Genomic DNA, 15,677 nt, shown 5'->3' with positions numbered 1-15,677 from the left:
TTAACTTTTTTAAGCCGAAAAGGAGAAAGAGACATTCTTTTGAGGCCATATCGGCCTAATTTAAGAGCCTATGGGCCATTTTATTTTTTAAGTTCAAGAAGTCATCCTCACTCAACTAAGACCTAAGGGTCACCCAACTTCGAGTCCGAGCAAGTACTCACTCGATTACAAAGACTACATTAGTCCGACTTCGATCAAATTGCCTAAGCCTTGTACTCATGAAAAAAATTTTCACAAGGCATAGACAAAACAGAATTCGCATGAGGCAGTAATTAAAATAAAGACAAGTCAGAAAGAAAAGAGATCTTTTATACATATGAAAATATTTACAAGGATCGATCAGGGTCTTACACAAAAATTCAAAAAATGAAAATCTTAAGCACTTAATTTTCCTCGGGAGCTACATCCTCGCCATGGGGATCTCCTCCGCTACGGATCCACTCATGCTCTCGAAATCATCATCATCAGAAGAAAGCAACGTTTTGGCTTCAGCCTCAAGCTCTTTCGCATTTTTAATCTCGACAGCAAGGTTAAAGCCACGAGCATGAATTTCCTCAAGAGTCTCTTTTCGAGACTGGCACTTGAGATGCTCAGCGATCCAAAAAGCTCGATTTTGAGTGGCGTCAGCAGACTCTCTTACTTGGGCTTGAGCAGCTTCAGCGTCAGATCGGTAGACGGCCACGATCGCCTCCGCTTCAACCTTTACCTTTTCTACCTCAGATTTAGCCGTTGCAAGTTCAGCGGCCAACTGAGCCTCGAGCTCCTCTATTTTCTTGGCCCGGGCTGAGCTTTCCTCCTTCATGCCTTGAAGATGACTTTGGACCGATGCTAGTTGGGCTCGAGCAGCATCTTTCTCCGAAGCAAGGCGTTCCATGTTTTGTTTCCACCCCAAGGTCTCTGCCTTCATCATGTTAACCTCTTCACGGAGCTGTTTGATCTTTTCGGCCTTCTTCTGAACTTGTAAAATCGAAGTGTTAGTCATCATCCCCGAACCGATACATTGAGCTTCTACGATTTTTATTACATGCTCAATTATGTCGGTCTGCCCTTTATAAGCCATGGCCAATTCGGCTCGGAGGTCCTTGATCTCCTCTTCCTTTTGCCCACTAAGAAGTTTGAGGGCATTTCTCTCCTCCGTGAGCCTTCGAAGATTGGACTCGCATCGGCTCAGCTCTGCCCAAGATTTGGAAAATGTGTCTCGATGGAGCGTCAACGCCTATGTAGAAAGAAGAAAGAAAATTAAACAAGAAGAAATAAATACAAGCGAGATATCGATGAGGGGAGTTGAGATTTACCCTACTCAGGAGTCGTTGAGCCTCATCAAAGATACTCAATGCCTCACTCAGGTTGGTAGCATCTTCAATTTCTGTAAAACAACCACGGAAAAGGTCCTCCCCTCCGTGGGCTCCTTCCACATCGGGGATCCCCATGGCATGGGCTTCATGAATTGTCTCCTTAGAAAATGTAGAGAGGGTCGGCAAATTGCCAATTTCTATTTCCCCAATGAAGTCACTTGGGGCGTTCTCTTCATTTCGAAGGGCCTCCGAGCCAACCCCTTTAGGCATACCCACCGATTGCTCATTTCAACGGGAGACGTCTACAGCCTACAACGACTCGGGGACTTTGCTCGGGCCCTCTTCCGAGATCTCTTCGGTTCGAGGCTGAATCTCTTCAACCTTCACCGACTCAGCGGCCTTTGGGGCCTCAGTGTTTTTCTTCACTCGAGCAACCAGCTCGGAGCCATCATCTTAATTTTCTTCTTTTTCCTCTCTTAATCGCTGAGCGACATCAGCATGCAGAGGAAAGTGTCATTCTTCGGCTTACGAGCCTTACTTTTCTTGGGCTTCGGGTCCTCGGAGGTCGAGACCCTCTTTCTCTTCTTTTCCTTCGCCGGTTTCGGAGCTGGGGGCGACACTCTTCCTCCCCAGACGGGGGCCTCATGACAATATTTTCTCTGAAGCCTGCATAAAAAGAAACCAAGTAAGTATGAAAAGAAACATTTCGGCAAATATCATCAAATATGTAAAAAGGGGCTTACCATGATTTTTGGCCTCCCATCGACCCCTTGCGAAATCACGCCATGAGCGCTCGGCATACGAAAAGGTCGAGGCTAGGTCTCGAACCGAGTTCTCGAGGTCAAGAATTGCACCGGGCATCCAAGGGAATGATAAGTTAGAATTGTAGCATGATTATACCCCTACTTGCTATTGCTTTTGATATGAATTGCCACAAAATAACCCCAAAACCCTTACAAGTTGCGCTTGATTGCAGGTTTGAGCGACAAGATGACAAATGTCAAAGATCGGCTCAAAACGGATTGAATCCTGCCAAGTGTCAAAGACCAATTGAAGTGGGAACAAGAAGACCTAGCGCGGACCGCACTGATATGCCACGCGGCCGCGCTAGGAGATTCAAAGACTGGGTCATTCACAGGGCAATCTGCGCGGTCCGCGCTCCTTTTTACGCGGTCCGCGTAGATGAGATTCAGAGAGATGGTGTTTTTGCCAAAGTACTGCCACGCGGCCGCGCGCCCTTTGTACGCGGTCCGCGCCTGTCCTCAAATGCTGCCACGCTCCATTTCTGCGCGGTCCGCGATCCCAAATTCAGAGTACAGAGTCCAAAGAGTCCAAGAGCCAACGCGGCCGCGCTCCATTTCTGCGCGGTCCGCGCCTACCCCGCAGGGGCATTTTTGTCCAGATTTTCTAGCTCGGTATAAATAGATCTTTTTGACATTTTTAGGTCAGATTTTAACTACTGAACGAGAGCTGCGCTCGTGAGAAGTACTTTGTAGCCTAATTTGGCAATTTTACTCTTGAATATCATAGATTTAAAGTAGCAATCAATTATTATGTTCATTTCATCATCTATTTCTACTGTTTCTTCTTTCATTATGTCTAGCTAAACCCATTAGCTAGGGTTGTGGCTCAACCCTAGTGTGGGTAGTTAATGGGTGTTGTATTCTAGGGTGAGATTGATATTGGGTATTTGTTATTTGGGTTGATTTTGTGTTTCAATCTAGAATTTGTGGTTGCAAACATGAATTCAAGCTTAGCGGGTCTAACTCTTCTTGAGAGAGAGAGAGTCTTATGACCCTAAAAGTTAACCCAACAAGGAATTGGGATGGACCCATGAGAATGGTAGTCCCAATTAATGGGTTAAACCTCGAAAGAGTAATTACCCTACTTGAGCCCTAGTTGCCCGATCTAATTGGCCTACCTAATTGGTCTTGAGAGATTCAATTGGGCAAAATCGTTCTCTCTACCGAGAGGTGTGAGAATGAGTGTACTTGTGTAACGGCTATAGCACTAAACCCAAACTTATCAATCTTCCCTTAGTAGCTTCTACCTGTTAGCTAGCCACCTAGGTAGTGTTACAACCCTAGTGCCTTTTTCTCATATCAAGCACAACTTAGCTATATTTCCTTAGCATAATTTAGCTTTATATTCTTAGGTTACAAAAGTAGTTTTAAATATAAAAACCCTCAAAAATGTTAGGAGTGCAATTAGAAGTACAAATGCAATTCTAAACTAAACCGGCAATACAACTCCATTCCAAGCTCCCTGTGGAAATTCGACCCCGATCCGCTATTCGGGTATTAGTTATTGCTACCCACTCTTCCTACCATTGTGTAGTCTTGAGACGGCCGCGATCAACTTTTTGGCGCCGTTGCCGAGGAGATTACGGTGTTGACTATCGGTTTAGTTAGTCTTGTGTTTTGCTTCTCTTTCCTTCTTGTTTACTAATTCTATTTGTGTCAATCATTCAGGTACTATGGCTCTCAATGCAAACGACCCTCTTGGCAACGTGAACGCGGGGGAGGAGGTAGAGGATCTTGAGCCCGAAGAGGTTATACCACCTCAAGTTCCACGTAGAGGCCGTCCGGCCAACGCAAATGACAACAATCCTATTCCAGACCCTCCACCACCGCCAAGAGCAGTCCCAAGAGTTCTTCCTAATCAAGGGTATGCGAGTGCCATCGTTCCTCCCCAAATCCGGGTGGGGAACTTTCAAATCACAAATGTCATGTTGACCTTGCTCGAGCAAAGGGGATATTTTACGGGCGCCTCCGACCAAAATGCATACAAGCACTTGAAGGGGTTCATAGATACTTGCTGGGGCAGCAAACAAACAAACGTGTCAGAGGATGCGTTGCGATTGAGGCTTTTCCTATTTTCTCTTCGGGGCAAAGCATTGGACTGGTTAGAAAGGTTACCAAATCATTCTATCACCACATGGGATGAATTGGCGGACAAATTTATTGCCAAGTTCTTTTCTCCAAGTCATATGGCGGCTCTTCAGGACGAGATTCTAGCTTTCAAGCAAATGCCAACGGAACTATTGCACGAGATCTGGGAGCGATATAGAACAATGGTGAAGGAGTGCCCTAACAACGACATGACTGAGGCGATGATCCAACAGACTTTCTATAGGGGCATCAACACCACGAATCAGTGCATTGTGAACCAATTGGCCGGTGGGAACTTTATGAAACTTTCTTACCAAGAGGCATGTGACGTACTTGATGAAATGGCCGACACCTCTTCGGCATGGCAAAGCCGAGCGAATGTACCCCAAGGTGACCCCACGGTCATCCATTTGCACAAGGAGTTGAGTGACCATGGCCAAGCTATTGCCGAACTTACAACAACAATGAGTCAGTTGGCGAAGGCGCAATTGCAACAAGTACAAAACCCGCGCCAAGTCAATGCAATGGAGAATGTTTCTATGTTAAAAAGGAGGCAAAGAGGGCAACAACAACCTCAAGGTAATGGTGAGCAATTTGACAAACAACAATGATGGTGGTGGTTATTCGAACGAGTGTTTTGATGATCAAAGTGAGGAATGCCAATATGTCAATAACTACCAAGGAAATAGAGGAAATCAAGGGAATTAACAATGGCGCCCCCAAGGCAATTGGGGCAATCAACAAGGAGGCGGCAATTGGAATAACAATAATCAACAACAAGGTGGTAACAATTGGAACAATAACAATCAGAACAACAATTGGGGTAATCAAGGTAATAACCAAGGCAATTGGAACGGGAACAACAACAATTGGACAACAACAATAGCAATCAAGGAGGGTGGAATAATGGTGGTAGGGGGCAAGGCTTTCAAAGGCCCCCCATTTTCCAACAACCAAACAATCCACCCCCCTTTCAGTCACAAGGGCCTAGTTCTTCCGGAAGTGATATGGGACGGATAGAGATGATGTTCGAGCAGATGATGAAAAAGAACCAAGATTCTGACGCACAATTGGCTTCACATAACACGTCTATCCGGAACCTAGAGGTGCAAATAGGACAAATTTCTCAAGCTTTAAATACTCGACCAAAAGGTGCGCTACCAAGTGATACGGTAGTGAACCCGAAGGGGGGTAACAATCATGTGATGGCGGTTACAACTAGGAGTGGAAGAGGCGGTGATGTTCATGCCTCGGATGAGAATCAAGTTGTGAATGATGAAGTTGAGTTGCATGATGATGATGCACCTTTGAATGTTGACAATGTGGTTGAACCAATAGTGACAAATGATGTGCGGATTGATATTGATGATGAGGCCGGGGTAGAGACTCAAGATGCCGTGAACCCGTCTAGGGAACACATTATTGATATACCCGAGCCGGTGGTACCCAAGGCCAAGGCACCCTTGCCTAGACCACCTCCACCATATCCTCGGCGGTTAGCAAAGCAAAAGAATGACAATCAGTTCAAGAAATTCATAGACATGATGAAGAGCCTCACAATCAATGTTCCTTTAGTGGAGGCACTTGAACAAATGCCTGGGTACGCGAAATTCATGAAGGATTTAGTCACCAAGAAGCGTTCTATGGAGTGTGAAACAATAAAGATGACGCACCAAGTTAGTGGATTGTGCCTTCTATGGCCCTGAAACTAGAAGACCCTTGAGCTTTCACTATTCCCTGCACTATTGGGAGTGCGGACTTTGCTAAGGCCCTATGTGACTTGGGGAATAACATTAATCTGATGCCGTACTCAGTCTTCAAGACTTTGGGAATTGGGCAACCTAGGCCAACCTCAATGAGACTTCAAATGGCAGATCGGTCGATGAAGAGGCCTTTAGGTATAATCGACGATGTGCTTGTCCGGGTGGACAAATTTATATTGTCGGCCGACTTTGTCATATTGGATTGCGAAGTGGATTTCGAAGTGCCTATTATTCTTGGAAGACCTTTCCTAGCTACGGGGAAGGCATTGGTTGATGTGGAAGCAGGGGAGTTAACATTCCGTGTGGGTGATGAGAAGGTGGTATTTCATGTGTGAAAGTCAATGAGGCAACCCAATAGTACGGAGGTGTGTTCATTTGTGGACATTGTCACGGCGGTGATAGAGGATGACACAAGTGCTTTGATTAATGTTGAAGATCCTCTTGAAGCCGTGCTTCTTAACATGGATGCCAATGATGATGCCGGTAGAGTGGAGCATGAATGCATTGCATGGAATGGGTTCATATTCATATGAGCCTAGGAAACTATCTTTGGATCTTGAAAATCGCAAAACTCCGCCAACCAAGCCATCAATTGAGGAGCCACCGGTGTTGGAGTTGAAACCACTTCCTCCACACCTCAGGTATGAATTCCTGGGCGCTAATTATACTCTTGCAGTTATTCTTTCTTCTTGCCTTACTAACTTGCAGGTTGAGGCCACTGTGGAGGTGCTTCAAAAGCGAAAAAGGGCAATAGGATGGACTTTGGCGGACATCAGGGGAATAAGCCCCGCATTTTGCATGCATAAGATCATCTTGGAGGAGGATGCACGGCCATCTATTGAACATCAAAGGAGACTCAACGAGGTGATGCAAGAAGTAGTAAAGAAAGAGGTTATCAAGTGGCTTGACGCCAGTGTAGTTTACCCGATCTCGGATAGTTCATGGACCTCTCCGGTCCAATGTGTGCCAAAGAAGGGTGGAATGACGGTAGTGACCAATGCCAACAATGAGTTGATTCCTACCCGGACAGTTATGGGTTGGAGAGTGTGTATGGACTATAGAAAGCTGAATAAGGTGACAAGAAAAGATCATTTCCCACTACCATTCTTGGACCAAATGCTTGATCGTCTTGCGGGCCAGGCCTTTTATTGTTTTCTAGATGGCTACTTGGGGTATAATCAAATTCTCATTGCCCCGGAGGATCAGGAGAAGACAACCTTTACATGTCCTTATGGCACGTTCGCTTTCTCGAGAATGCCATTCGGACTATGTAATGCCCCAGCGACCTTCCAAAGATGTATGATGGCAATTTTCACCGACATGGTGGAGGATATCTTGTAGGTATTCATGGACGACTTCAGCGTGGTGGGAGATTCATTTGAAGAATGTTTGGTGAACTTGGATAGGGTTTTTACAAGATGTGAAGAAACCAACCTTGTGCTCAACTGGGAGAAATGTCACTTTATGGTGCAAGAGGGAATTGTATTGGGTCACAAAATCTCAAGGCAAGGAATTGAAGTTGATAAGGCAAAAATAGAGGTTATCTCAAGGCTCCCTCCCCCTACTTCTGTCAAAGGGGTGAGGAGTTTTCTTGGTCATGCCGGGTTCTACCGGCGATTCATTAACGATTTTTCAAAAATTGTGAACCCGCTTTGCAAGTTGTTAAAGAAGGATGTCAAGTTTATTTTTGATGAGAAGTGCATGGAGTCTTTTGAGCCATTGAAACACAAGTTGACAACAACTCCTATAATCACCGCACCTAATTGGGATTCTTTTGAACTTATGTGCCATGCGAGTGATGTAGCGGTTGGGGCGATGCTAGGCCAAAGGATCAACAAAATGTTCCATCCTGTGATTATGCTAGCAAGACGATGAATGAGGCCCAGAGAAACTACACAGTGACAGAAAAGGAGCTATTGGCTATTGTGTTCGCGATGGAGAAATTTTGACCTTACCTTATGGGAGCAAAGGTGATCATACACACGGACCATGCAGCCCTCCGGTATTCGATAACTAAGAAGGATTCGAAAGCAAGATTGATGAGATAGGTGCTACTCCTTCAGGAATTTGATTTAGAGATTGTGGATAGAAAGGGAAGCGAGAATCAAGTTGCAGACCATTTGTCCCGATTAGAGGAAGATGGGAGACCAAGTGATGGTATTGAGATTAATGATAGGTTCCCTGATGAGCAGCTTCTTTCCGTTTCTATGTGTGAAATGCCATGGTTCGCGGACATCGCCAACTTCATTGTGACTGGTAACGTCCCGTGTGAGCTCTCTTCCAACCAAAGGAAGAAACTCAAGCAGGATAGTTTGGATTTCTGTTGGGATGATCCGTATTTATTTAGAATTTGCACGGATGGAGTGATAAGAAGATGTGTACCGGAAAGTGAACAAATGAGCATATTGGAGGCTTGTCACTCTTCTCCCTATGGTGGCCATCACTGGCCATCACGGGGGGGTGAGGACAGCCTCAAAAGTTTTGAGTTGTGGCTTCTATTGGCCCACGTTGTTCAAGGATGCTAGTGAATTGGTGAAGAGATGTGATGCATGTCAAAGAGCCGGCGGTATTTCCAAGAAGGATGAGATGCCCCTCAATACAATTCTTGAGGTGGATATTTTTTATGTTTGGGGCATCGATTTCATGGGTCCGTTCGTGAGCTCCTGTGGTAATACTTACATTCTCGTGGCGGTGGACTATGTTTCAAAATGGGTGGAAGCCGTGGCTCTACCCAACAATGAAGCCCGAAGTGTTGTAGCATTTTCTAAAAAGAGTAATTTACGAGGTTTNTAATCCCGCTATACCAAAGTCGATTTTTTATAATATAGTCTTGAAAGCTTATTCTTGATCAGGATTTAGCTTTGATTGTGCTTTCTCAAACACTTGTATGGCATTATTAACATTACTAATCTTTTTTACTTTGTGATCTATTTTTTAAAATCTGTAACACTCTTTTTATGGAATAAATTTATGTATCTTAAGAATTTTTTTTTAATTGAAAAATAATTTTACTCATATGATGAATTTAAAAAATAATTTAATTGGATTCTCTTGCTGAATAATTAATGGAAAGATTTGATTATTTGGTTTTAACATAAAATATAATTTATTTTTAATTGATTTAGATTCTTACTATTAGTTCATCTCATTTTTTAAATATTTAACCGTGATTATAATTTTATCCACCATAAATTTTATTTTTAAAGAGTAAAAAGATCGATAACATTCCACTTTTAGATATTTATGTTTGCAAAATTATTAATGGTATTGGCTTTTACCAACCTTTATCTTTCTTTTCTCACACATTTATATTCTTAAAAAATTTCTTAGTTGTTCTAAATAATTGGGTATATTTTTCTATATTACACGAAAAATTAATAATAAAATAAATATTATTTGAGTAGGAAAGCAGTTCAAATATAATATAATAATATATTATCCTGAGAATGTTTTCTTAATTTCAACACTTTATGCAGTCCGTTTATCATTAATTTTTTGGGTATTGATATTATAGAGTGATAATGTATTACCAATATGGAGGATTCTTATGAAATTGATTTTATTAAACCTTCCTACATATTTTTAATAAGAGTTCAATAGACAAGATTGTATTAATTTTAAAATCTTATATATTAAAAAAATTAACAGAGAAGTTATGTAGTCCAAAAAAATAAGTTATTACAGCTATGCCATTTCCTTATGAGTTCTTCTGTTTAATATTTTAGAGCTATTTTGATTTATCAATATTATATTCGTTCTTTTATAATCATATATGAGCTCTCCTGTTTTTAAATAGATTTGGACAATATAATACGTTTTTTTTTAAAAAAATTAAATAGTAATAGGAATTTTTAAGAAGTATATCCTAAAAGTAATAGGATTACAAGCCTAATGTCTATAATTCCGATTATGTCCTTTTATTATGAGTTATTATACTTAATATTAAAAGGTTATTTTTGTAATCCAACATTTTATTCATGCTTTTATAATATTATTGATATTGATTGATGATTGATATTGATGAATGGGAACACAAGATTTTTGTTTTGTTGGGGAACATGTGTATAATTTGTAGTTTGTTATCCAATTCAGCTGATTTAATTCAATATTTGAGACTATACTACTTGATACTGATCCAAAGTTCGATTCTTAGTGAATACTTTAAAGTTGTACGAATTAACTATGCTACCAACACAATATTGGGTTTGCCAAATTGTTTTTTGTAAATTTGATTTTAGAACGTTCGAGCTGTAGAATACAAGTCATCCAAAAAGTTTTTCCTTGAGATTTGAAACTTGTCGACAGAGCCTGTCCCTGAGAGAAATATTTATTCACCCAAGTACAATAGAACATACAAAATTTAAAAATCGACAAATAAACAAAATTTCATAACTACGTTTCCCCAATCAGGCAAAGAAAGGATACAAGTTTAGCCATAATTAGTATCCTTTTCCCTAAATAAACGCAACTTAGATACAAACCATTTAACCATTTCCATGAAGCGTTTTCTCATTGCCATTGGCTTAGTCACCTCCATTTCTCTAATCTCCTTCACTGCTCGTTTCTCCCACAACTATGCTTATACTGCTACCCTTGCAAACAGAGAAAATCTGATCAGCAAAGAAGAAGAAGAAACAAACATATCCCACATTCTGTTTGGCATCGCAGGGTCCGCTAACACATGGAAGAATCGCTCGGGTTACTCTGGTCTCTGGTGGAGACCAAATGTAACGCGAGGATTCGTGTGGCTCGATAAGACGCCCCCGGGAAACGAATCCTGGCCGGAGACTTTCCCACCCTATAGGATCTCCCAAGACACTTCCGCATTCAAGTTTACCTGCTCGTTTGGATACAGGTCAGCTGTGAAAATTATATACTACTTCTTCCGTTTACTTTTATTTGTTCACTATTCTAAAAATAGATTTTCAATTTTACTTGTTCACTTTCGCATATCAAGAGAAAAATAAATCTGTTTCGCCTTTAGCATTAATTACTCATTCCAAATCCATTAATACTATACACAAATTAATATGGATATTATAGTAAATTATACACATTATTTATTATTTCTAATTAAGGGGTGTGCAAAGTCAATAGCGGCAAGTAAAAGTGAACGGAGGGAGTATATACAAAATGTTGAATCCCGTTAGGTTCTTCATTTGCTTACTTCCTTATATTGTTACACTTCTTAGCAAAATTCCTGGCTCCGCCACTGCAGGTCAGCAGGGGCGGATAGAATGCTGGGAGCGGGTTCGGCCGAACCCTGTAACTTTGGTTTGAACCTTGTATTTGTCTTAAAAAGTTCATTGAATATGTATACATTATTAGTTTAGAACCCAGTAACTTAAAACGGTTAGAATTCCGAACCCATACGCTTGACATTTTGGCTCTACCTCTGCAGGTCAGCTATGAGAATTGCGAGGATTGTAAAGGAGAGTTTTGAACTGGGCTTCACGAATGTGAGGTGGTTTGTAATGGGAGATGATGACACAGTTTTTTTTACTGAAAATTTATTGACTGTTTTGGCTAAATATGATCACAACAAAATGTATTACATTGGTGGGAGTTCCTACACTGTGGATCTGGATGTTCTATTTTCCTATGGTATTGCTTGCGGCGGCGGAGGCTTCGCAATTAGTTATCCTCTCGCGGCGGAGCTCGTCAAGATATTAGACGGCTGCATTAATCGCTACCATTACTTGTACGGTTCTGATCAGAAGATCGCTGGCTGTGTTGCTGAGCTTGGCGTTCCTCTCACCAAAGAGCTCGGCTTCCATCAGGTATACATACAATCTTTTAAATAATCCAAAGTTTTACTCTACGTAACCATTAGGGAAAGAAAAAATTACATATCTATGTTTCTCATCTTATTATAGATTTATGTCACATCTTATATTAATGCTAGTATTTGGATAGTTAAAAAGGGTTTTATTGATTATTTTTTTTATCAATTTTTTAAATATTTTCAATTCTTAATTAATTTGACTAAGTAATAATTTAATTTATAGTAGTTCTATATATGTATTTGTCAAATATATAAAATTTTGGTGTTAATTATAAAAAAGCCAGTATTGATGAGTGTTGGAATTATTCATAATGCAAAGTTAATTTGAAATTCCATTTACAACCAATAGCCATGAGTTTTTTTTTAAGTTTTTTTTTTCAATGTCCTATTTATTTCCAAGTGGCCTACCATATGTCTTCATGCATGGAAGACAAGATACACTTGTCAATATTGGAGCCAAGTGGACTAATATAATGGGACAAGTTTCAAAAGACTCTCGACACTTGTCATACATGCAACCTCCTTAATTGCCTATAAATAGGTTATGGATTAGGCATCATAATCACTCAATCTTAACCAAGAATTCATCTTGCTAATCATTACTTTTCTTCCTTCAACATTCTTTAATTTCTGTAACAATTACAGAAAATACCTTCATCTTCTCTTCTTTATGGGCAACCGTTTTGTGCAAATTCTAAACTTCCAGCCACGAGTGCATGTGTTTGGAGGTGCTGTGGAACCTTGGGGAGCGACCGGCCTTAATGATTTGCACTTAGTCGGGCCGAAATAGCTTTCAAGGCAGTGGCTTGTCACGACACAGTATTTTTGACAAAATTGTTCTTCTTTCCTTCCTGTTCTTAGTCAATATTATCTACTCATTTTTCTTACAATGAGCACCCTCCTCTTTTTGTTTTTTTCATGGAAGGCAATGAAATTAAAAGATATATATATATATATATATATATATATTATTTCATTACTATCGTAAAAGTACGGAGCCTCTTTACGGAGTGTTGATAGACTTTTTTAACCCTTTAAATAAATTTTTACATATACATACAATAAAAACTGAAAAATTTACTTAATGCATGTTTAAGATGGATATAGAAGGAAGTCCACGAGGGTTTTTTGCAGCACATCCTATTGCGCCATTTGTATCACTACACCATTTGGGCCTGGTAGATCCTCTAATTCCATTGATGAGCCGAATTGAGTCAGTCAAAAAGGTGATTGAGGCTTATAAAAAGGACCCAAGTCGGACGATGCAGCAGAGTTTGTGCTATGACTTAAAGAGAAATTGGTCATTATCAGTGTCGTGGGGATACTCAGTCCAATTATATCCGTGGGTGATGAATGCAAGGGAATTGGGGATGCCGGTACGAACATTCAAGACAATTAGACGAATGGAGGGACCATTCACATTTAGTACTCGGCCAGACTATGTAGATCCGTGTAAGAGGCCAATAGAGTACTACTTAGATCAAGTTACTGACATCCGTAATGGTGAAACCTTGACCAGTTATAATAGGGTTGGTGATATTAACAAGCAATGCGAGAACGAACATTATGGACCAGCATTAGCAATTCCTACGGTTAATGTCAAGGCGCGTATGCTATCTCCCCAAGTATGGAGACAGGTAAGTTTCTGGTAGTATTATTTTTGTGAAACCTTTCTTACTCCCTTTTTTCATTTTAATTATGTTATGGCGACCGAAGCATGAGGGTCAAATTATTTAATTTTCACAATAAAACAGGCACCACGTCGGCAATGCTGCGAGGTAATCGACGGCGAAGATGGAATTGGGAGCGTCTTGCATATCAGAATTAGAGGTTGCAATCAGTGGGAATCAGTGACGCCGCCCTTCCACGACAAGTACGGAGAATTTGCCTACTTTCAACGACGATTCCTTCAACCATTGAATTGGACAAGAAGTTTACGGTCTATGACAAGTGAATTGATGGGAAAGGAAAATACTTCTATGAGTATGAAGTAGAATTTTATTGTAACGTTCGATCATGCTTCTAGTCAACTAAGAGTACGTATTTCTGTTTTACAGAAAAAAGTGTTTATTTTGAAGGCTTAAGGTGTTTGGTGAAGTTTCTAAGGAAAAAAATAAGTGTTGTGAATAGCAGTAGAAGCTAGTTTTAATTCTTTTAGGACAAAAGTATCATTAACAAAGATTTATATTTATCAAACATACACAGTACGTACAACATCTAACCTCATGCAACATGTAAAACACATCTATGCCCAAAGTCTTATAAATATTCCCCCTCTCTATTTAGCGATTTTAATTTTTACGTTTTAACTAAATGAAATTGAAAACATAGCTAAAGTCTCTCATACTATCTATTTATTCAAATACACAACTACTTGTAAAGTTAATTTTTATAATTGACTATATATTTACCACGAAAATACGAGTAACAATTAAATTTGATTTGTGATTTTAAAGATATGTGATTTAGTTCAATACCAATTAATAATCAAGAAATATAAAGTATAGATGAAGGAAACGAATGAATCAAACCAGTGTTACCAAACAATATCGGCCTCGAGCTTAGTGACCTCGAGATGAACCAAGAACAATAAAGTAAGAACAGTAAAGAGAAAAGACAAGTCTGATGAACAATGGGCTAGAAAAATAAGATAGTATATTCTTTGCCAATGATTGGATGATCTTTACAAATGATTGGGGCCCCCTTTATATAATAGGGGAACCCTAAATAAGGTACATTTCCATTTACAATAAGGAATCTTATTAGGACAGTTGTCTAACCGCCTAATATGGAATCGTACAATTCTATTCCGGGATTTGCGCCATGATCTTAAGGACGTGGCAGGAATCCCGCTCATTCTGTTAGAGATTCATAACGGCATTATTTCGGGGTCGAGCATACTCGTCTTCGGTATTCATAGTACTTCGATCATCGGGCATTGCATCCTATCTTCGAGCTCGAGTCTGTCCATCGGGCTCGAACTTGACCATGCCTGAACTCGGTCTTAAGACGACCCCTCAAGCCTATAGATCGAAGGCATATAATTTTGACCGTATACAGATAGTCCCCGCGTTTCTTAGAGTAGGTCGATAAAAAATGATTTGATCTTTGATGCTCCGACACCTCGATCCTGATGTCAATCTCGTGATGTTAGCGGCTGAAGTGACTGAAAGGTCACTTTCGTGCAGTTCCCAAAGTCATTAATTGGGGGCGGATGACGGTCGGCTATTTGGCTTCCCCAATACGCTTAAGCGACTTTTATAAATAGGCCAACTTCACAATTTTGCAAACTTTACTTCTCAAATCGTTCTCAAAATCTCATTAGCTCCTTCAACTCCTCTGAGTTCACCCTTCTCTCAATTTGTTCTTACTTCATCATCACCCTTTTCTCTTCTCTTGAATTTCCAAACCATAATGTCTAAAACATCTAAATCTGTTCCCCAAAAAGAAAAATCCTCTTCATCATCGAGGCCGGCCAGAAGTAAAACGGTGGTTCCACCTCGTATCGAGGAGTGTATTCCCCCACCATGTGAAACAACATTCGATTTCAAAAAGAAAAACCTGCATCGACACCAGGCCGATGTGAGCCCATGTCCCGTTACATCTGTTTGATAACCAAAGATGAGCTCCAGCAGGTGAAAAAGGACTGCAACTGGGAGAACAAAGATGTAGTGATCCCTTCCCCTGAAGAGGACATCACTACTCATAAAGCAGGGTACTTAAGCGTGTATACCTACCCATTCACGCTGGGCCCTGCCGATCCAGCTCTGGGTCCTATTGATCCAGTTATTTTTGATTTTTGCCAACAACACCAAGTGACGCTTGGCCAGATCTACCCTTCATTCTGGTGAATCGTCAATCTGATCAGATACTTCTCGAGCCAGATCGAAGGTATGCCTTTTACCCTCGACCATCTGATCAGGCTGTACAGCCCTCATCTTTA

General features: G+C 40.7%; 1 protein-coding gene across 1 annotated transcript; it reads left to right on the top strand.

Annotated features, from left to right (window-relative positions):
• LOC109236251 lies at nucleotides 10,319-13,925 on the top strand. The gene is made up of 4 exons (XM_019402446.1): nucleotides 10,319-10,804; nucleotides 11,351-11,729; nucleotides 12,832-13,371; nucleotides 13,489-13,925. The coding sequence occupies exons 1-4, from the start codon at nucleotides 10,446-10,448 to the stop codon at nucleotides 13,726-13,728; spliced, it is 1,518 nt and encodes a 505-aa protein (XP_019257991.1). The 5' UTR covers nucleotides 10,319-10,445; the 3' UTR covers nucleotides 13,729-13,925.

The sequence above is a fragment of the Nicotiana attenuata genome, chromosome 12, assembly GCF_001879085.1.
Source record: "Nicotiana attenuata strain UT chromosome 12, NIATTr2, whole genome shotgun sequence".
In the NCBI taxonomy this organism is placed as follows: domain Eukaryota; kingdom Viridiplantae; phylum Streptophyta; class Magnoliopsida; order Solanales; family Solanaceae; genus Nicotiana; species Nicotiana attenuata.
The sequence above is the reverse complement of the archived record's forward strand: the minus strand, read 5'-3'. Positions and strand labels throughout refer to the sequence as shown.